This window comes from Pezoporus flaviventris, unplaced genomic scaffold (genome assembly GCF_033815535.1).
Source record: "Pezoporus flaviventris isolate CSIRO_AGI_PZ_B2104156 unplaced genomic scaffold, CSIRO_AGI_Pfla_v1 ptg000037l, whole genome shotgun sequence".
Classification (NCBI taxonomy): domain Eukaryota; kingdom Metazoa; phylum Chordata; class Aves; order Psittaciformes; family Psittacidae; genus Pezoporus; species Pezoporus flaviventris.
The window spans coordinates 16,446,356-16,464,810 of NW_026892585.1; the positions used below are offsets into that span (position 1 = coordinate 16,446,356).

An 18,455-nucleotide genomic window follows, 5' to 3' on the forward strand; every position below is an offset into this window, starting at 1 on the left:
AAAGCTCATTCCTCCTTCATTTGAGCTTGCGTTTGCACTTAACAGGAACTGAGCAAAGGCAATCCCTGTGGTTAATGCCGTGAGCTGGTCCTGTTCCGTGCTGGGGGATGCCCACCTCAGCTCTGGGGCAGCTCCATGGCAGGAACCATGTGTGTGAGAGTGGAATGCTAGGGGCAGGCTGGTGAGCAGCATGTGCTCAGGCGTGGTCCAGACACGAAGTGCTCACTTTTGTTTTAAGTCAGTCTCTGACCACCTGCTGCAAGAAGCACTTAATCTTTCAGTAAGGCTCATATGTCATAGTTCAGCAAAATAACAGTAAAGCTAAACAGACACTTCCAACGGGAATGCAGCAACCTATGATGAGAAGCAAAAAAAACCCACACAAAATCTCAAATACAATGAGCATGAGGGAGCGGCTTTAGGAACTCCCTTGCACAAGTAATGGACCTCCTTAAACCAGGCATAGGCTTTGTAATTTTTATTTGCAACCACAGGCACATGCTCGTACAGTAGTTGCAAGAATTGGCAACACATAAAACATTAAATCTGTTGGCAATAGAGAACTACAAAGTGCTTTAAAACTTCATCTGGGATGAAGATAATTGTTTCTCACACACACATAAATTTGCACTTAAGTATTTCCAAGTGTCTTTCTAATAGATAGTTCATGGGTATTTTGTTGGACTGGGATATTGGTCCTCAAAAGTTGGATGGGCGTGAACGTAAGATGAATCTTGTCCAAAAGAAAAGGAGCAATTTCTAATGCTAAAGTGATTGTTTACTAGTTGGAATGGCAAAGGGTGTCCGCACTTCATAGAGGGAGAAAAGAAAAGAGATTTGCAAGATAATATAAAATACAGCAAGCACACCTTCGTATGTATGTTATTTAAGTATGAAAATATTTTTAGCATATTATGTTAAACATTCTTTCTTATTTATATTCCCGTTACCTAAAAGACTTGCTACTCCACGCTAGCTCCGTTACGTAAGGCATGTTAGCGCTAGTCTGATGCGGGTGGTGTCAGTTTGGTTTTGCACGCATTGGAAGTCTCTGTCACGGTACAATCATCTCCAACGGGTGCCAATGCCAAGCTCCCCTCACCTCCTCTTGCACCGATTCCCGCCTCAGGACAACTCAATAGGCAACCCACCCCCCTTCCTCTGGGTTTTGTTTTGGAGAAAAGTGTTCTGGAGAACCTCTAGCTTTGATAGCACCTTATCTCAAAGTAATGAACATGGGTATGATGATTACATGTGCAAATGTACAAAATCATTAACTCTACAAAGATACATCATTCCAAAATTACAGAAAATTTTAAAGCATGCATTTAATTTTTGTTTTTGAAAGGGTTGCTGAATGCTTCCCCTGAAAAAGGTGGCTGTTCTCAAAATCAGCAACTGCTGGTGAGGATTTCTTGGCACGTTTGTGACCAGCATGTTATTGCTGCATCTTCCTGATAATCTCAGCAGACACGGGGGGATGGAAATTGATTGTGTGGTGCCGCAGGCCCTGAGCTGTCTTGTAACTCTTTCCGCAGCGACATTTGAATGGTTTACGTACGCGGATTTGCGTTCTGTGGCCATTCTTGGCATGGTACTTTATACCATTCACATTCTGTGAGCGAGAAAGGAAAACGTTAGTGGTCATGTGGGCAGGGAACAGCTGAGCTTCCGATTAAAAAGCAAGAACTTGTTAATGGCACAGGCAGCATCACACAAACGACTTGGAACTCCTGCGGGGTGTTGTGCACGTGTTGTGCTTTCAAGATAGATACGAGATGGGACAGGAAGGAAAACAATTTATGTGGTTCTAATGTACTGAACTTGCCTGCCTAATTCTGACTTCTATTTCACTGAATCATCACAGAATGGTTTGGGTTGGAAAGGACCTTAAAGACCATATAATTCCAACCCCCTACCACAGGCAGGTACACCTTCCACTAGATCAGGTTGCTCAAGGCTCTGTCCAACCTGGCCTTGAACACTGCCAGGGATGGGACAGCCACAGCTTCTCTGAGCACCCTGTGCCACCTTTACAGTGAAGAATTTCTTCCTTATATCTAACCTAAATCTCCCCTCTGCCAGTTTAAAGCCATTCCCCCATGTCCTGTCCCTACATGCCCTTGTAAAAATCCCCTCTCCAGATTTCTTATAGGCCACCTTTAAATACTGGAACCGCTGAGGTCTCCCCAAAGCCTTTTCTTCTCCAGGCTGAAAAGCCCAACTCTCAGCCTGTCTCCGTAGCAGAGGTGCTTCAGCCCTCTGATCATCATCTCATAATGTATTTTCCAAAAAACCACTGTTTAATGGCCTCGTATATGGATGTTTTTTTGCCTTCCTGACATTTTTTCCCTATAGCACTGACAAATTTTATTCAGAGGTTCATTTACAAGCAAACAAAGAATTGGCATGAAGACTCAAGTCACACTTCTTCAAAAAGCTGCAGCTCCCCCCATGGTGTGTTTGTTCCGTTCTGTGTCATTGTTTTGAGATATGTCTTTAGGCACCAGCAAATTCTGATAGTTTGCACATTGTCTCCAAAGAATTAACTGCAGGGAACACTCAGCCCAAAGAGTTACACAGGGCACTCAAAACAATCCAGAAAAGCCATCTGCAAAACAGCTATTGTTTGGGAATATTCTACAGCCACAACTTCAGAACTGATCTCCACTGGTTTGAGGACAAAGAGCAAGAGATGGCACCGCAACACACTGGTACACTGGCAAGGTCATCAAACAGGCAGCACCTCTGCTACAGTAATGAAACATCTTGCTAACACATAAACCAAAATCACAGCCCTGTCCTCCTTTACACCTATTTCTGGCCAAAACTGGGGAAGCTGTTGTGCTCTCAATAGCTGTCGTGATACTGCCTGATGTAGGAGTTGTCTTCCTGTGGTCTCTCACTGCTTCCACTAAAAGGTTGGAGTTTTAGAGAAATAAAGCAAAATGCCTCTCGTTACAGCTTCTCCTAGGAAGAAACCAAAGATGCCAAGACCATTTGTGACAAAAAGATACAGTTCTGAGGCCCTATTGTGTTCCCTTCAAAGTTTTTAGCTATGTATCTCAGGGTTCTTTTAAACTATTAAAAAAAAGGAAAGAGCTAAAATTAATTAACAGCCTGGGTACGAATTAACCCACTGAGTTAAGTTTTAGGGAGTTTGTCTTTGCTGAACCACTGCCTCGTATTACACATAATAAGTCTCCTGCTTTGGCTCTTTAAGCAACAAGTTTGGTTTTGTCAATGCGCATCTTACAGTAAGCGCAAACTCCAGGTTGGAGTTTACAGCAATTACACACATTAGACAATCTGGTTTGAAAAACAAAGGAAAGAGAAAAAGCCCTCAGTAAACAGAACAGAGCCACAACTCCCAAGACTCTGGATACATCAGAAAGCAAACCCCAACAAGGCACAAGTCTGACACCTTCAATACCACCCTCCTGCCAATGTGTCCCCTTCTCCTCCCCTACTTCCTAAACCAATTAATTCCAAGTCAGAACCTCAACTATTCTGTCCCACTCCTTAGAGGAAGTCCCCCTGTGTGCCCCTCTCCACAGCCCTGTTCTAACCACAGCTCGCAACGGTGAGCAAAAGCAGTGTAAGGCACTTGCAGCTCCCACTGGGCAAGCAGGGAGGACTGTAATGGCAAGAGAAACCACCCGTCTCCCAGACAGCTGCAATGTTCTCATCTTACTGTGTAAAATGCTGGTCCTTAGTTACTGCACGTTAACCTCGCCCCAGCAGTGATGTGTTTTAATCTTTAAGCAAAACCAGTTCCTTGCTTTCACTCATGATGTTGAGCGTGGTACTGTTCTTGCCACAACTCACCATGCCCAGTGTAGTCTGTACTGTTGAAATGGCATTTTAGGGCAGCCTGGGTGTCTGGAGAGGTTCATTTGTTGAAATCCTTTAAGAAGAAAAACTTAGCATACAACATCCACCCTGGAAAAAGGGCATAGTGCAAGACTGCAAGTGACTGATCTGCCCACATGTTTCTCTTCTCTAGAGAATCCAGGCACAATTCAGTGCACTTGCTTTGTTAAAGTTCTCAAACTGTCCTTTACACCCTTAAAAATACTCTCACACAGCTGTCATCTGAGATCCGGGAGATGAGAGTCTTCAGTCTCCAATACAAAGCAGACACAAATACAAGCCTTTAGTGCAGGTTACTTCTGGGTGAAGAGCACTCAAAGAAGGTCAAATGCTGTACCACCAAGACAGACAAGAGCAAATCAAAGCTACAAACCATCCTCAAGAGCACTCGAGTTCTCTGCAAGTAACTTGAGATCCTGAGGCACCTTTGAGATGGCTTTGCACATAGTTACAACCTTCAGCACCCCCAGGACTGCTGGGGTGAGGGAGCCAGAATGCCAGTGGGTGGCATGAGGGCTGTCATAAGACATCTGTCAACATCTAAGTACTGTTAAGGAGGGCCTGTGCCTTCAAAGGAGAGAAAATCCTGAAGTGACCTGCTAAACTTTTGCTAATGCAGTAGAATTTGAAAAGCAAAACTATCCCCAAACCCTATATAATATGCATTGGAAACTACAGAAACCTGTCTAGACTTTATTTTTTGTCAGAAATCAATTTAAGATACTTTCAAACCAGTATCAATTTAAATCAGATGCTCTAAACCTGCAATCACAGATATCCTCACTGTTCCATGCCAAGGGCACTCTTTCTCCTGATCCAGCTTTTTCAATGACCTGCTCAGCCTCAAGTACACCATGTGCTTTGGTGAAGGTGGAAAAGTACTTTCAGGCAGAAAAATTTAAGCAAATGCTAAACCAGAAACCTACATGGAATGAATTGGACCATGGAAGGTTTGAGGAGCTAGTATGACATGAAACTGGATCTGCACTCCCGGCTAAAAGAAAACTGTTGTTAGAATTACAGTCAACTCTTCAGCACTTTTTCCACTGCTGTAATGTAAACACTTTGTTGTATGTGTGGGCTGACATTACTGAGGTATGGCAAAACCCACTGCCAAATTCATACATCACTTTTATTGCTCTGGTTACTTAGGTTGCTCATTCCTTACTCTCACAAATGATTGAGGAAGAAGATGGTAGTGTAGAAGGGCACTCTAAAATCTTAAACAGGAGAAAACAATTATTAACCTGGGACCAGATCAGGACCAGATAGAGAAGTTTAGACTGGCACTACCTGGTTTCATGGACACAAGAGCAGTTGCTGGGCAGGGCCACTTGCACTGCAGTAGTCATGAAGCCACTACACTGCAGAGAGCTTGCCACTCCCTTCAAAAAGGAAAAGACACCAAGGATGGTTTGGGAGGATTTCTTGTTTCAGACTTGCACACTCATGTGTATTTTTGTATCTCCTGGCTCTTCCTCCTGAAATTTTCTTTGTGGGTCTGGTTCCTCTTTGCTCAACTTGCAAGCTCTGGCTTGCTCCCTTCTTTCAATCAAATTCCTTTATTTTCCCTCTCACATCAGTGTTCTCCCTCCCTTAGCTCTGCTGCATCTCACTGTTCTTAGATCAGCCTTCCTGGGCTTTGCCCCACCTGAGAGGCCTAGAACCCTCATCCTGCTGCCTGCCAGAAAGACAAGCCCAATGCCTCAATGCCTCTGCATTCTTGGAAGGTGCCATTTCTCCTCTTGCCATAGCCAAAAAGTGGTCATGCATATAAGCTACATCTTGGATGCACAGAAATCTATTGCTCTTTTATTTATTTGTGCAAACTAGAAAAGTTGTGACAAATTTGTGGTTTTTTGTATCTATCCATTTTGTATCAAACTTCATTTGCTGTTTGGAATAAGTTTACCTATATCACATACACACTTTGAATGGTTCTTCTCCAGAGCTACAGACCAAATAACTGGCACACATAGGTGGCATTGAATAAAAGGAAAACTAACTGTCATGTTGATAAATGCATGCTTTAGCTCCTACAGGTGGCATTTTGCAAAGCAGGGTAACTGCTCATTACCCACACACTCTGGATAGGGCAGATGTAAATCCAGAATCTGGTGAGTGTGAACTCCATGAAAACAAGGCCAACATCTCTGGGTTCCATTGATTCATGCAGATGATTTTTTAAAAATCAAAATTAAGGCATCAAATACAAATCATATGAAGAAAATATCCATAAATGGCAACTATAAAATACTTGTAATTTGTTCTCTAGGTCAGTAACTGTAAATGGAGAAGAAGAAAGCAAGCTTCAGAAATTAGTTCAGAGGTTTGTTTTAAGCTTCCAGAAGTCAGTATGCTCCTGATCCACTTCACTGTTTCTGACTATCCTACAAACACATTTACATATCACTAAAAAAAAGTTGTTTTTTTTTTTTCTCCAGAACCTTCAGCTCCTCAAGAAAACCTAAGCCATGCTACACAGAGTAACAATATGAAGTATAAGCGAGCAAATTTATTTCTTCAAAAAATAAAGTTCCTGAAGACCTAGATGTTTTATGACTCACTTCTACTGCACTGCCTATGGGAAAGCATCAAGAGATAGCAGCTGGGCAGGAGGCCAGCAGGGTCTTCTGATACTCATCCGGGCTTGTGTATAAACATGTTCTTGTTACAGTTTCCATTGTCTGCCCCAGCCCATTCCTTGGGCGTATTTGTTTTTCTCATTCTGGTCTTATTTACCTTTCCATAATGACTTTTCAGTGCAGAGGCCATCTTTTATCCTTGTACATTGTTTGCAAAAAGGAGCCCCATCCCTACTGGGTCCTTTAAGCACTACTGTAATACAAATAACGTACCTAAAAATAACACTTCTGCTACTCAAATGTACGTCACCTAAGGCCAGACAAAAGAAAACTGTGTATATCATCCTTTCCTCATCACTCCCTGAAGGAATGCATCCTTTCTCAGCCGTAAAGTGAGCCTGGCAATTACTGTATGTACATGTCCGTGTTCCTGTTTGGAGCACAATAATTGTTTTACAGCCCTGACTGTGATTATCCAGTACCCACCACAAAATCCCGATGCTTTGATCACAGGACTCCCTGCCTGGACTCTGCAAATAATTCATCAGAGGAGGGGGTTAAGCAGAAGGAAGATGAAGAGGAAACCAGAAACACAGCTGACAGAAAGCTAAAAGGAAGGAAACAAAGATAAAAATGTAAAAAGAAAAAATTAGGCTGAAAAGAAAAAAGGGAGGAAACGAAGACCACGGAAAAGAGAAATGAGGTGAGGCAGAGTTTAAGGAAATGTGCTTTCCTATCAGGACTAAACAGAGGTGAGTCTCTTAAGAAAACGTCATACTTTTTTATTTGCTGCTGCTCTCTGTCAGCCTCTCTATAGGTCATTAATTTGTCCCCTGTCCAACTGTGCTAACATTAATGGTGTACAAGATATCCCTTAGACAGTCCTCATACATTTGAGATGAAGGCAGTGAGATAGCAGAAGCAGGCAGAAACAGCTTGCTTATTTGAGCAATAAAAAGACAGAGGGCTGGCAGTCAAACAGAGAACAGACAGGATATAGCAAATTACAGGGTTCTCCTTCTAGCCTTTGCTATTAAGTGAATGTTTTCTGCAATGCATAGATGCCCTGTGGGCACTGTGACTTCTAACAATCACCACGGCTTGTTTGCTTCCTGAGCTAGGGATTTAGCTTTTATATTATACCCTTCATCTGGCACAGCTTCTACCACGCACAAGAAGAGTATTAATCTTGAATAATGCGTACATCTGCAAAGTAATACTTGCAAATTGTCTGAAAACATCTTTTCCTCTGCCCTGCCCCTGGAGATGGTGTTCTTTTTTTCCTGTAACCAAAGAGAGGAATAACCATGACAGAGTACAGGCTAATCTCTGCAAAAAAAGACTTGTATGTTACTAAGGAATAAGGAAGCACATTGCTTTGTTGCTCGTATTTTAAGAAGGTATGGTCAGTATTAACTGATCTGTGTAGGAATCTGAGTCTTGATTTGCTGTACAGGAGCTGCCACAGTCCAGAACAGCTGCAGTGTCAGTGAAGCATGTTTTTATCCTCTACACAGTTTCATGCATGGTTTATTCATTCTTGTCACAACTGTTTTATCTCAAATGTTATTGGTCTTCCTCTATTTCTCTTTCATATTTCTGTTCTCTTTTAAGTCCCTACTTGCCAGTTATTTAAAGGAGAAGCCATAAAGTAAAACTAATATAAAACCAACCCAACCCCCACTGATTTTTCTAGGGTATAGGTCAGTGGTTGAGCTTTCCAGTAGTTCCTGCAAAAACTTCAGAAAGTGATTTAGGAGAACTGTGCCAACACATTATTTCTGTTCGCAAATGTCAATAGCTACAGTATACCATACTGAAGTCCAAGTTGTTCAACAGTTTCATCTGTCTCTGCACTGGTTCATGTGAAGCAATACTACTGTCCTCACAACAGCTCAACATGTTCTGTTCTGGCCAGCTCAAGATTCAAAGTTAAAGATGTTTCACTCCCACAAACAGACAAAAATTTCTCATGTCGGAAAGCAACTGAAAAAAGGGGGAGGAGAACCATTTCCCAGTATGTCACGCAGAGGGAGGGATGGATGCAAGCCCTGCACGTGAGGCTAGACACACTGACAGCTGTGCAGACATAGGGCTCGGACCCAGGACACAATAATGAGGGAATTTCTCTGAGGCTCTGTCTTTCCAAGATGACCGCTGACTTGCAAAACATAAACCACCACCTTCTGCACATCACCTTGTCCAGGAAAAGTACCCTGGGCACAGCCTCACTAAAGGAGAGGCAGCATCTCTAGCAGTTAAGCAGAAGGAATTAATTCTGGCACTGATGGGCAGAAGCTCTCTATTCAGTGTTTGTGAAAGGCACCCCAGAGATTATTTCACTGGTAGTACCTCCTGCATTCTGTAGTTAATTTGTCTAATTAACAGAAAGCTAGTTAAAACGTTAAAAGACAGTCACTATATATAATGTCTCTTGACATTATATACAGGGATACAGAAGGCTACACATCCTTTGTAAAACTGGTATCTTGGCTGTGTTTGAGAGGAAACCAGTAAATAAAGTAAGTACTCTGCTAAAATACCACATACATAAATGTGAAAAGTCTATCAAACATGAAAGGTACAAACTGATTTTAGAGGCTTTTTCCCCCTCTCCTCACTACACCAGCAGGAAATAAGGTAGGTCTGCACTACTGCTTACCTTGTATCTTTTTTTACATCCAGGAACAGGACAGGCAAAAGGTTTCTCATCCCCTCCATTCATGCACATTGAACTAAGAATAGCTTCAGAGCTGATAGCACTTTCTGTAGTCCAGGACTCATCACTGTCTGATTCTTCATAATCTACTTCCTCTTCATCATATTCACTACCTAGAAAAGCAGGGACGTGAGATAAAACAAAAATAAATAAGAGCACAGCAAGATAACCCATTCTGCATTTATTACATCAGTTACAATGACTTGTAATTTCCCCACTTTTGCCTTTGCTGGAAGACAGTTATTTTTAATTTTATAAACCTATCTTTCTTATAGCTATTTATTCCTTCATAAAGACACCAGTGGTTCTTTTTCTAATAACCAGGACAGGCATTATTAATATATCTTCATAAACTGTTAACTGCGTGGCACAGAAAGTTCAAAAAACTGATTTTAAAATGCAGTTTCATTCCTCCTTGAATACCAGGATCCTTCTGTCTTTCCCAGTGCCTGAACAGAATATGTGGTTTCACCCCCTGCAATTAAAGCTAATTTTAACGCTTTTCTTTATGCAATACAACACTGAAGAGCGTAATTCTACAGATCATAAACAGTGTAAAATAATATGTTGACAAGTCCTAATGCATTTACTAGCCCTTTGGAATTAATAGGAATTATAGCACAACATTAATAAGAATTATATTGTAGCAATTATAGTTGTGAAATTCATTCCCTCAGGTGTGGGGATAAATTGCATTGTGTGGCTGCCCTGAACAGACCGCATTATGTTCCAGATATACTACGACAGCCGTTTGAGCAGCTGGTGCTGAGTTTATTTATTATTTTTAATTGCAATAACTATCAATGAAATCCTCTGAAGAAGTTAAATGTGAAACGAGAGAAATTAGGAAAGCAGAATTCCAACTATAAAAATACCGTTTTAAATAAATAATAATCTAAAAAAGAAGCCAGGGAGGGAAGAGCCCCAGCTGATTAAAAAGAAAATATATGCACAGAGGGAGGGAGAGGGAAAGCTGAAAGAAACTTCTGTGGTGTCAGCAGGAGGTGGTGCTGTGTTTCCCCTCCCCTTCCCTTTCCCAGCTCTGCTAAATTTCATCCTTTCTGCTGAAAGCCGATTTGGCTCTGAGCGCTGGAACAGCTCCTGTTGTTAAAGACAGTTATGTGACACTTGCATGGCTCTATTTGCTTTCCTCATATGCCCTTTAAATGCATGCCTCCAGGCAGCTTTATGTGCCAAGAAGAAAATGCAGCCAGATGCCTCGCGGCACTTTAAAAAAGCAGCATCTTGACCTCACAGAGAAAACCCATGCTGCAATGTACAGAGGGGTCTTTGGTGTTTTTTTTTTTTTTCCCTTCTGGTGAAGCTAAATACATACCTATGGTCTCTCAAATTTTTCCCTTTGGATTTCCCCTCCCCTGGTACTCTCACTCAGACTCCGTACCTCTCCATCACTGAGTAGAAACGCATGTCAACTGGTAGCTGCAAGTACTCAGGGCTCCTGAGCGTTAATCAGATACTGTAAGTTCGCTTACAGATGTCAGGCCATTCATGTTCCTTTCCTGTGGTTTCCATCCGTACAGGGTGGTGCACAGATGAGGAAAGATGGATGGTTTCCCACCATCAACAACTGTTGACATGTGCGCACGCACACACGCTCTGCAGCACATCTGCAGAACTCTGCCTTGTTGACTGTGCCTCCTCATCCCGCACCCAATGAGTGAAAGCCAAAGAAAGCATTATTGACCTCTTAAAAGATTCCTGAACTCTAGGAAAACAGTTAACCTAAAATGAAGTTAAGACTTGTTATAGTTTAATTAACTAATAAAAAAATGGAGGCAAAGCCGTAACTCTGCATCTACGATTTCCTGCCCTTGATTGTATCTTGATGGAAAAAAATCCTCAAGCTGTTCCTTTCAAACTTTTCAGCTCAGTAGTTTTTTTTAAGCAAACGCAACAGAAAACCCTATTGTAAATACACACATGCACTCATAGGATGAGAAAATATACATCAGTTCTAAACACCGATACCAACAATTTCTGCCAGTATAATCACCCCCTTGTAAGTCCCCTTCAGAGGGGGTGATTTCCTCCCTTACAGGATTTTGTCCACCTAAAGAAAACATCATGTGAGACTGTATGACATCTACTAAAGATATCACTACTTTTAGTGATAACAAGGAGCATGCTTTTATAAAACAACAATCAGAGCTCTATAAAATGTAATATGCAATACAGTATATAAAAGATATACAGTACAGTGCAGGGAAGAAACAAACATTGCAGTGATACATTTCCATACATTTTCCTGTACATCCTTTGAATTTTTCTAATAACTTTGTATAATAAGACCCAATTCTGTAACAACTTTTTCCTGTACTTTACTTGCAGGTAGACTCACTGAAGGAGAGAGATAGCAGAGACCAAACCACATGTGTAAGCATCTGTGAGGTCAGACAAGCCTTATGGTTTTATTTTAATTAGCTTACCTGCACAAAAATGCAAGATTTTGTCTAGTGTAGTCAAAAGAGTTGTCAGAACAGTAGAAGCAAATGCTCCATTGTCTTAAGTTTCTGAATCCAGGCTTGTCACTACAGATTTCACATATGATGAGCTTTTTCAAGCATGAATAAGCATATAAAGATGTATTTCTTACATAAAATGGTCATACTAATGGTGCCAAGTACCTGAAAGGCATATCACTTTATACAAAGCTGGAATTGCAGTTTATCATTGTTCTTATCTGACAGCAGTTTATCTTTCCTACTGAACTCAATTGCTTGTACTCTCTTAAAAAAAATCTTAAAAAAACCAAACAACCCAAATGTATTTAAGGGGGTGCTGGTATAAACAACATGTACAAAACCCCAATGTCTTGAAAAAAAAATTAGCAATTAATATCTACCCTTTCAATAACTATGTTGTTTCAGTTGTCATAGAAAAACAACACTGATTTAGTCAGGCTTTTAATTGATTCCGCTTCAGAATTTAATTTCCTCAGTTGTCAGTGTCTAAGAGCAGCAACCCATGTGGTGCCTCACTGATTGCATGCAACACATCAGAGGCGGGGGAAGCAAAAAGCACAACACACAGGTTGGCGCTGCCATAATAAACAGCCCCTGGATGAGGTATTTTAATTAAGTACTTTGAGGCTGAGGATGGTGGCTCTGTGGCGCGTTTCCCACGCTGAGCAGGAGCCCCTGGCCCTCAGTACGCATCAGGTGTACAAACTGCAACCTGAGGCACCGGCTGCTGTGGGCTCCTTCAGGCAGCTTGCCAGGGCACCAGCAGCGCACCGAAGGGGAAGTGCACAGCAGTGCATTTTGATCAAGATGTAGCTTGCTTGTTCTGCTTCATTTAACCTTGGTTGGTGTTTCACAATAATAACTGTAAATATTTACTTTTTAAAAGGAAAAATAAAAATTAAGCACCTTTGCATCTAACCTACAGCCTGTTCCATGGTGTAACAACTGCGTGACTTGGAGAAGTATTTGTAACAACTCTGAACAGAACTCCAAGGGAGCTAGCTCACTGATCACCGCCTGGACGTTGCCATGCACATGGAAAACAGGATGCTCTGCTGGGGCACGCTGCCCTTCTGGGGGACAGAGTGGAGCCAGTCCCTGTAGCACACGTGCTAATGGCTTTACCATTTCACGCAATGCTTGGAAGGCTCACTGATCATTCCCCCCATCAGTACTCAAGAAAAAATATCAGAATTAGGAATCAGAAGTCCAAACAGCAAAACCCTCCCCCAAAACTCTACAACATACATTTCTCTATGATGAAGCATCTAAACACTTGGAGGGGAAAGGCTCACAGAGAAGCCCATGCTTTCAGCAAGACAGTGTACAAATACACAATATTATTATTGTAACTGAATACTACTTCTGTAATAGCAAGAAAACTGTGTTTTCCACCTCTCTCCTCTGCCAATGGTCTTTCTGAGGCTCATTGCTTTGTACCATATCCAATTTCATCATCTGGCTTTCATTCAGAGAGCCTACATAGTTCTACCTCAGCCTAACCTAAACCCACTGCTTTATGGTCCAAATGACTCAGTAACATCTTCCTAACATTGCTCCCACCCTTGCATACAATATTCTCTCAGTCCTGGCCCACAAAACCATTTCCCCTCTCTTCACTCCAGCGGCCTTGCCAAAAAGCTCACTTCATCTGTGCTGCCCCCAGCAGCATAAAACATTAAACAAATCAAAACAGAGGCAAGGAAAGAATGATAGTTTTTTGGTTTTGTTCTCCTGGAATTTTACATGCTGAAATAACACTACTGCTTCTCAAAAAGGAGATGGACTCCACTGATGGAGCAGGGACTTGAGGGGGACACCAGTAGGCAAATCTCACAGAGTATGCCACAGTATTACAGGCAATTACTAGTTATGAAACACACATGGTCACAGAGTTTTCCATCAAGTCATTCTCTCTCAATTTTTATGCAGCATTTAAACACAACCCATCACAAGTGAGAAAGCTGTCTGCATCACAGCAGTGTATCTGTCAAAAGTAAATACATGCATGAAAAGGGATTATGATTACTGCCCATGTAGTAAGGCTAAAAAGTCTTTGTAGTGTAATGAAAAGCAAAGTTGCACCATAAAGACTTGCTCTATCTCTTCTTCATGTCAGTTTTCCTATCAAAATCAGCAAGAATATCACTTAAACCTACAGCAAAGATCTCTTCTCTTGAACGCTCATCTACTAAATTTTCTTTTTTCCAGTAGGTGAAGTCAGTAAATAAATCAGAAACATCTCACAAAGAGTTAATCATCTGACAGTCTGGCATTGACAACATCCCAGCTACACTGCTGAAAATCTGGAGCCTTATCTTTTATGTTTCTGGGGATTATTTGCTATTCACACCACTGAAGCCAAGATAAATTCTGTCTTTTGCGTGAGTGAATTCATTCCACCATGAGATTTACACAAAGGATTTTTTTCCCCTCAACTAGCAGGTGCATATCACTTGTAGTTATGTCCTGAAATATAAAAAAAGACCAAGCTGATTAAAACCAGCACAATCTGTGTGTGCCATTGCAATGAATTCGATCTATCTTTACCTCTGATCAAGAACAAGTTCTTCCTTTCTCCTCCCATGAAGAAAAACAAACCCAAAATGTCCTTGCCAATTATTTTTGTGACCAGAAAGCATGTATTAAGTATACAATGAATAACCATAAGTAAATAGCTTACTGCAGTGGGAACCAACATTGCTAATGTCACTGAAAGTTCATGGTAATGCCAATGATCTCTCTCATAAATTCAACTTCACACTTTGTCCCATGTGGGACTTGCAGTTTGTATTTCATAGAAGCAGTTTCGTGAGAGCACTTTTGTTAAGAAGTCTGTGTTCCCATGTACTGTGACAGCTTCTCTGCACACAGCCTCCTCCATGCTCACTATCAGGGGGAATGTTCACACAGCTGATACTCATTGCTTATCTAAAGACATATCAAGTCATTCAAAGTGAAATGTTCTTCCTTTATAATAAAGCACAGGAAATAAATGCTAGAGGCAATAAAATACAAAACAGTTAAATACCATGCATCATGGCTGATACGCAAGTCTTCAGTCTAGGAGCTATAGCAGGAGTCAGAGCTGTGAGCTGGTGCAGGTGGCAGAATGCACTGGTTCGGCAAACTCAGGCAAGAAATTTCACATGCTTGATCAACCAAACAGACTAAGCCAGGGTTTTTCCTTTGCTTGCTTGCTTGTTTTGGGTACTGGGGGAAAAGACAGCTCAAGAGGAGAGAAAGTGGATTTCAGACATTGTGGAAGGTCCATTCAGAGTAACTTCTTGTATTTGCAAAAAACCTTTTATCTTTCATGTCCAGAGAGATGATGTAAACACATATGTTACAGAACTAAAGAAAACTGAGGGTAGCTTAAACAGAGTACTGTGTAGTGCTACAGATGCTGGCATTTTAGACTGCAAGTGCAATTCCAGAGTTTAGATTAAGCTCCTCCATAAAGCGAGCACTAGGTGCAACACGGTTCTTCAGCCAACAGGCTTAAGCACATGCAGTATAAAGTTTCCTCTTAACCCAGTAAATATCTCTGAGCCTCATTCCTGGGAGAGGAGAGGCAAAATTGTTCTCAAAGCCAACTGCATGCTTGGCAGCTCTGCTGTCACTCGAGGGAGCTGCTTGAGATGGTTATGGTTTGTCAAATGGGCACTTGCCAAGGCTGGCAGAGACCTCCATCCCTCTGCTCGATCACAAAAGAGCCATCAAAATAGCAATTACAACTCATTACTGACTTGGCCTTGCACTGAGTGGAGCAGCGGGTCCTGCAGGCTGTGTGGTCTGTGGCGGTCGCTGCCGGGCTGCTCACACACACACTCATGCCAGGAGCATGTCCTTCATCTTGCACTTCAGCCGTTGCTGCTGCCCGCATCCTACTCTTCCCCATGACACTAGTCAGAGCAGGATTTGGCCAGAAAAATGTCTTCTCGAGAAACCACCCTCCCTTCCAGTCCTCTCCTAGCCCAGATCAAGTATCAAGTGCTAAATAACAAGCTGTTTAGGAACTATTACTGCTCAGAAACACTATTTTTCTATTGTCACTGGCTGAAGCAAGACTCAGTGAGCAAATAAGCACCAAGAGACTTTTAAAAAAATGCACCTCATGTAGTAAGGTGAATATGGATTCAAAGAGTGATAGGTTTTTTTAACACTAGAGAAGTTAGACAAGAAATACTTTTTCTTGGGTTTTTGCGTCATTTAAAGAGTGGCTTTCAGCCAATAGAGCCTGCTATACTGAGGAAGGGAAACGTTTAAAAGCAAGCAAGGATGTAGGTACATGTTTCTGGACATCCTCCACACAATCTCACAGTCACAGAAATGGCAAGTGTAACTTCCACAGTCCTGGAGACAGTCTGAAAAGATACTTTATCAAGTTATTTTGAAGGGTGGTACCTCAACAGGATGAACCCACAAGTAACCCTGCACCCAGCCCATGGATGGGTACATAGTTTTATACCTGGCGCTCTAAATATAACACTACATAGGTCCAGTCAACATTTTAAATCACGCCTAGTTTTCATTGAAATGCTCAGTGTAAGCTCATGCTGAAATTTAAGTGACTGAAAATGTATTCAATTGCAAGGTTTGAGTCCACTTTGGAAAGCATACAAACACTGCAGACCCTATAGGTAAAACACAGAACCAAATACAGTGTATTTTGGTATGGAATGATTTTGGATGAACTAACCTATATGGGAAATCACCCTAAAATCCTGGAGGTAAAGCTAAAATGATAAAGGTACAAAATAAACATAAATGTTTTTATTTAAAGTACTATTAGTGTGACATATTCTTATTCACTGTCAGTAAAATTTGGAACTATTTACACACAAGATCTGCTCACCATTTTGGGTTACAAGAGAAACAGAACTAGTAACACTGAGGTTAAGAAAGAAACAGTCCTCCAGAGCTGTGGGACAGCTGGACTCTATCTGGCCTTAGCAGCAACGGTGTGCCATTTTCTATCTTGATCTATCTGAATCTTGATATTAGTATATCAAAGAACTCTCTAATCCACAAAAAATCCCACTCTAGAGATTACAAATGCACTAAAAGGAACTTGCAGATACACTACAGAGAGTATAAATTTATACAAATAAAACATGCATGTAATGAGCTAAATAAGAACAAAAAAATCTCCACTTCCAATTCCTTGTGAAACAGCAACTAATCACAAAAACATGCATGTAAAGAACTGATCCTGGAAAAAAACCAGTCAACTGATACCACGGCATGTGTTCTGTAGAACAGGACTTTTCTGAGAGTGCTGCAGAGGTGCTAAAGCAAATTGTTATAATGTCACTGCACAATGTGCTGTTGAGGTTTTATGGTCACACTGCGCCAATAGTCTCGGGAAGTTATTTTGCATTCTTATATAAACTTTTTTTCCCAATCCTGTTTTCCACAAAAAAGGGCTTTCAATAATGTACAAACTTCTGTTTATACACAGCACAGGAAAAACACGATAAACCCAAGAACACAGTCTCTACTTTAAACATATTTTAAAATGCGTTTTCTACAATTTCATGTGAACAAGAATAAGCTGTTAAAGGCTCCCCCCAAAAGAGCATAACCTTCCTGTAATTAAATGGCCGTGTTTTACATGGCACTTTTTTAAAATAATGAAAATAAAAAGAGCAAATAAATAAATCAATCCAGCAGACCCCTCCCAACTTGAGCCTTAACCTGCAAATTAATGTAACGGTAATAAAAGCCATGCCAGCTGGAATCCAATTCTTTCTCCGGCTTTGGCATGAGCAGCAAGAGCAGGTATATGTTTGAAGAAAAACAAAGTAGGACATTTTCCACCTTTAGTCACAGGATGTTAACTGAACTCTGGCAAACGTTTAAAGCTATTCTCAAAATGTTCAAGAAAGAATTAAAACCAGTTGGGGCTAAGAAACAACCCATCCTTCCTCCCCCCTCTTCTCCCTCCAGACATCTGTTCCAAAATTATACTCCAAAAACCACAGCGAAGAACAGTCATAATTAATGTTATTTTGGCTTTTTAGTTGCTAGGCCTGCATTCTGAGGTTAGAAGTACAAAAATGCAAGTTCAGGGCACTATTACTGTACTTAAGGACTCTCCTGATGCATGTAACAAAAAAGGCAGCTTTCCTTTTCTTCCCCCCCTTTTTCATAAAAGAGAAGAACTAGAAACAGTATCAGGAAATAGTTTCATGTTTAAGATAAAGGATTACAATAAAAAGTACCTACATAAATGAACTAGAGTTTATGAAGCTATGAAAATACATTTGAGACATGCTTTATAACATTGAGTTAAACATGCTTTACAGCTGTACAAAAGCTATTCAGCCACTTACAGTGCAGGCCATAAAGCTGCTAATGCGCATAGTCCTTACCCACCCTGACTGCCGTGTGCTGTGCCTTCATCCCTGCACAAACCCAGCAAGATTGCACCGAGCTACGACCAGGCTCCCATCCAAGGAACTGCTATCATTGTGCCTGTAGCACTCACTACGTGAAAAATGCCACTAATTTCAGTGGGATTCAGTCACACGGGGATTTCCAAGATGCTCCTGGGCTGGACCTTAGACCTGATGTGTTAACGGGCTGAATCATGCCAACAGGTTCCAATAGCAGGCTGTCCATGGAGGACCAAGGAGTTGCAGAGATCCAGGGCAGCTCAAAGCTCTTCCAGCAGCTTTGGGCTGAGGGAATTTCATGTTTATGAGCCCCGGGAGGGTTACAAATCCCTGACCAGCAACGAGGGAGGCAATGGCAGATTCTCCACTTCAGTGCACTTAAGGGTAGGAGTAT

The 18,455-nt window shown here is 41.4% G+C and overlaps 1 protein-coding gene across 1 annotated transcript in view; it reads right to left on the bottom strand.

Annotated features, from left to right (window-relative positions):
* Positions 1-463: 463 nt before the first annotated feature.
* Positions 464-18,455, bottom strand: part of JAZF1 (JAZF zinc finger 1) — a 189,308-nt gene continuing 171,316 nt past the window's right edge. Inside the window, exons 4-5 of the mRNA XM_061464856.1 lie at positions 9,121-9,290; positions 464-1,615 (exon numbers count right to left, since the gene is read on the bottom strand). Of these exons, the coding sequence (XP_061320840.1) occupies positions 1,439-1,615; positions 9,121-9,290 (347 nt within the window). The 3' untranslated portion in view covers positions 464-1,438. The remainder of the gene's footprint in view (positions 1,616-9,120; positions 9,291-18,455) is intronic.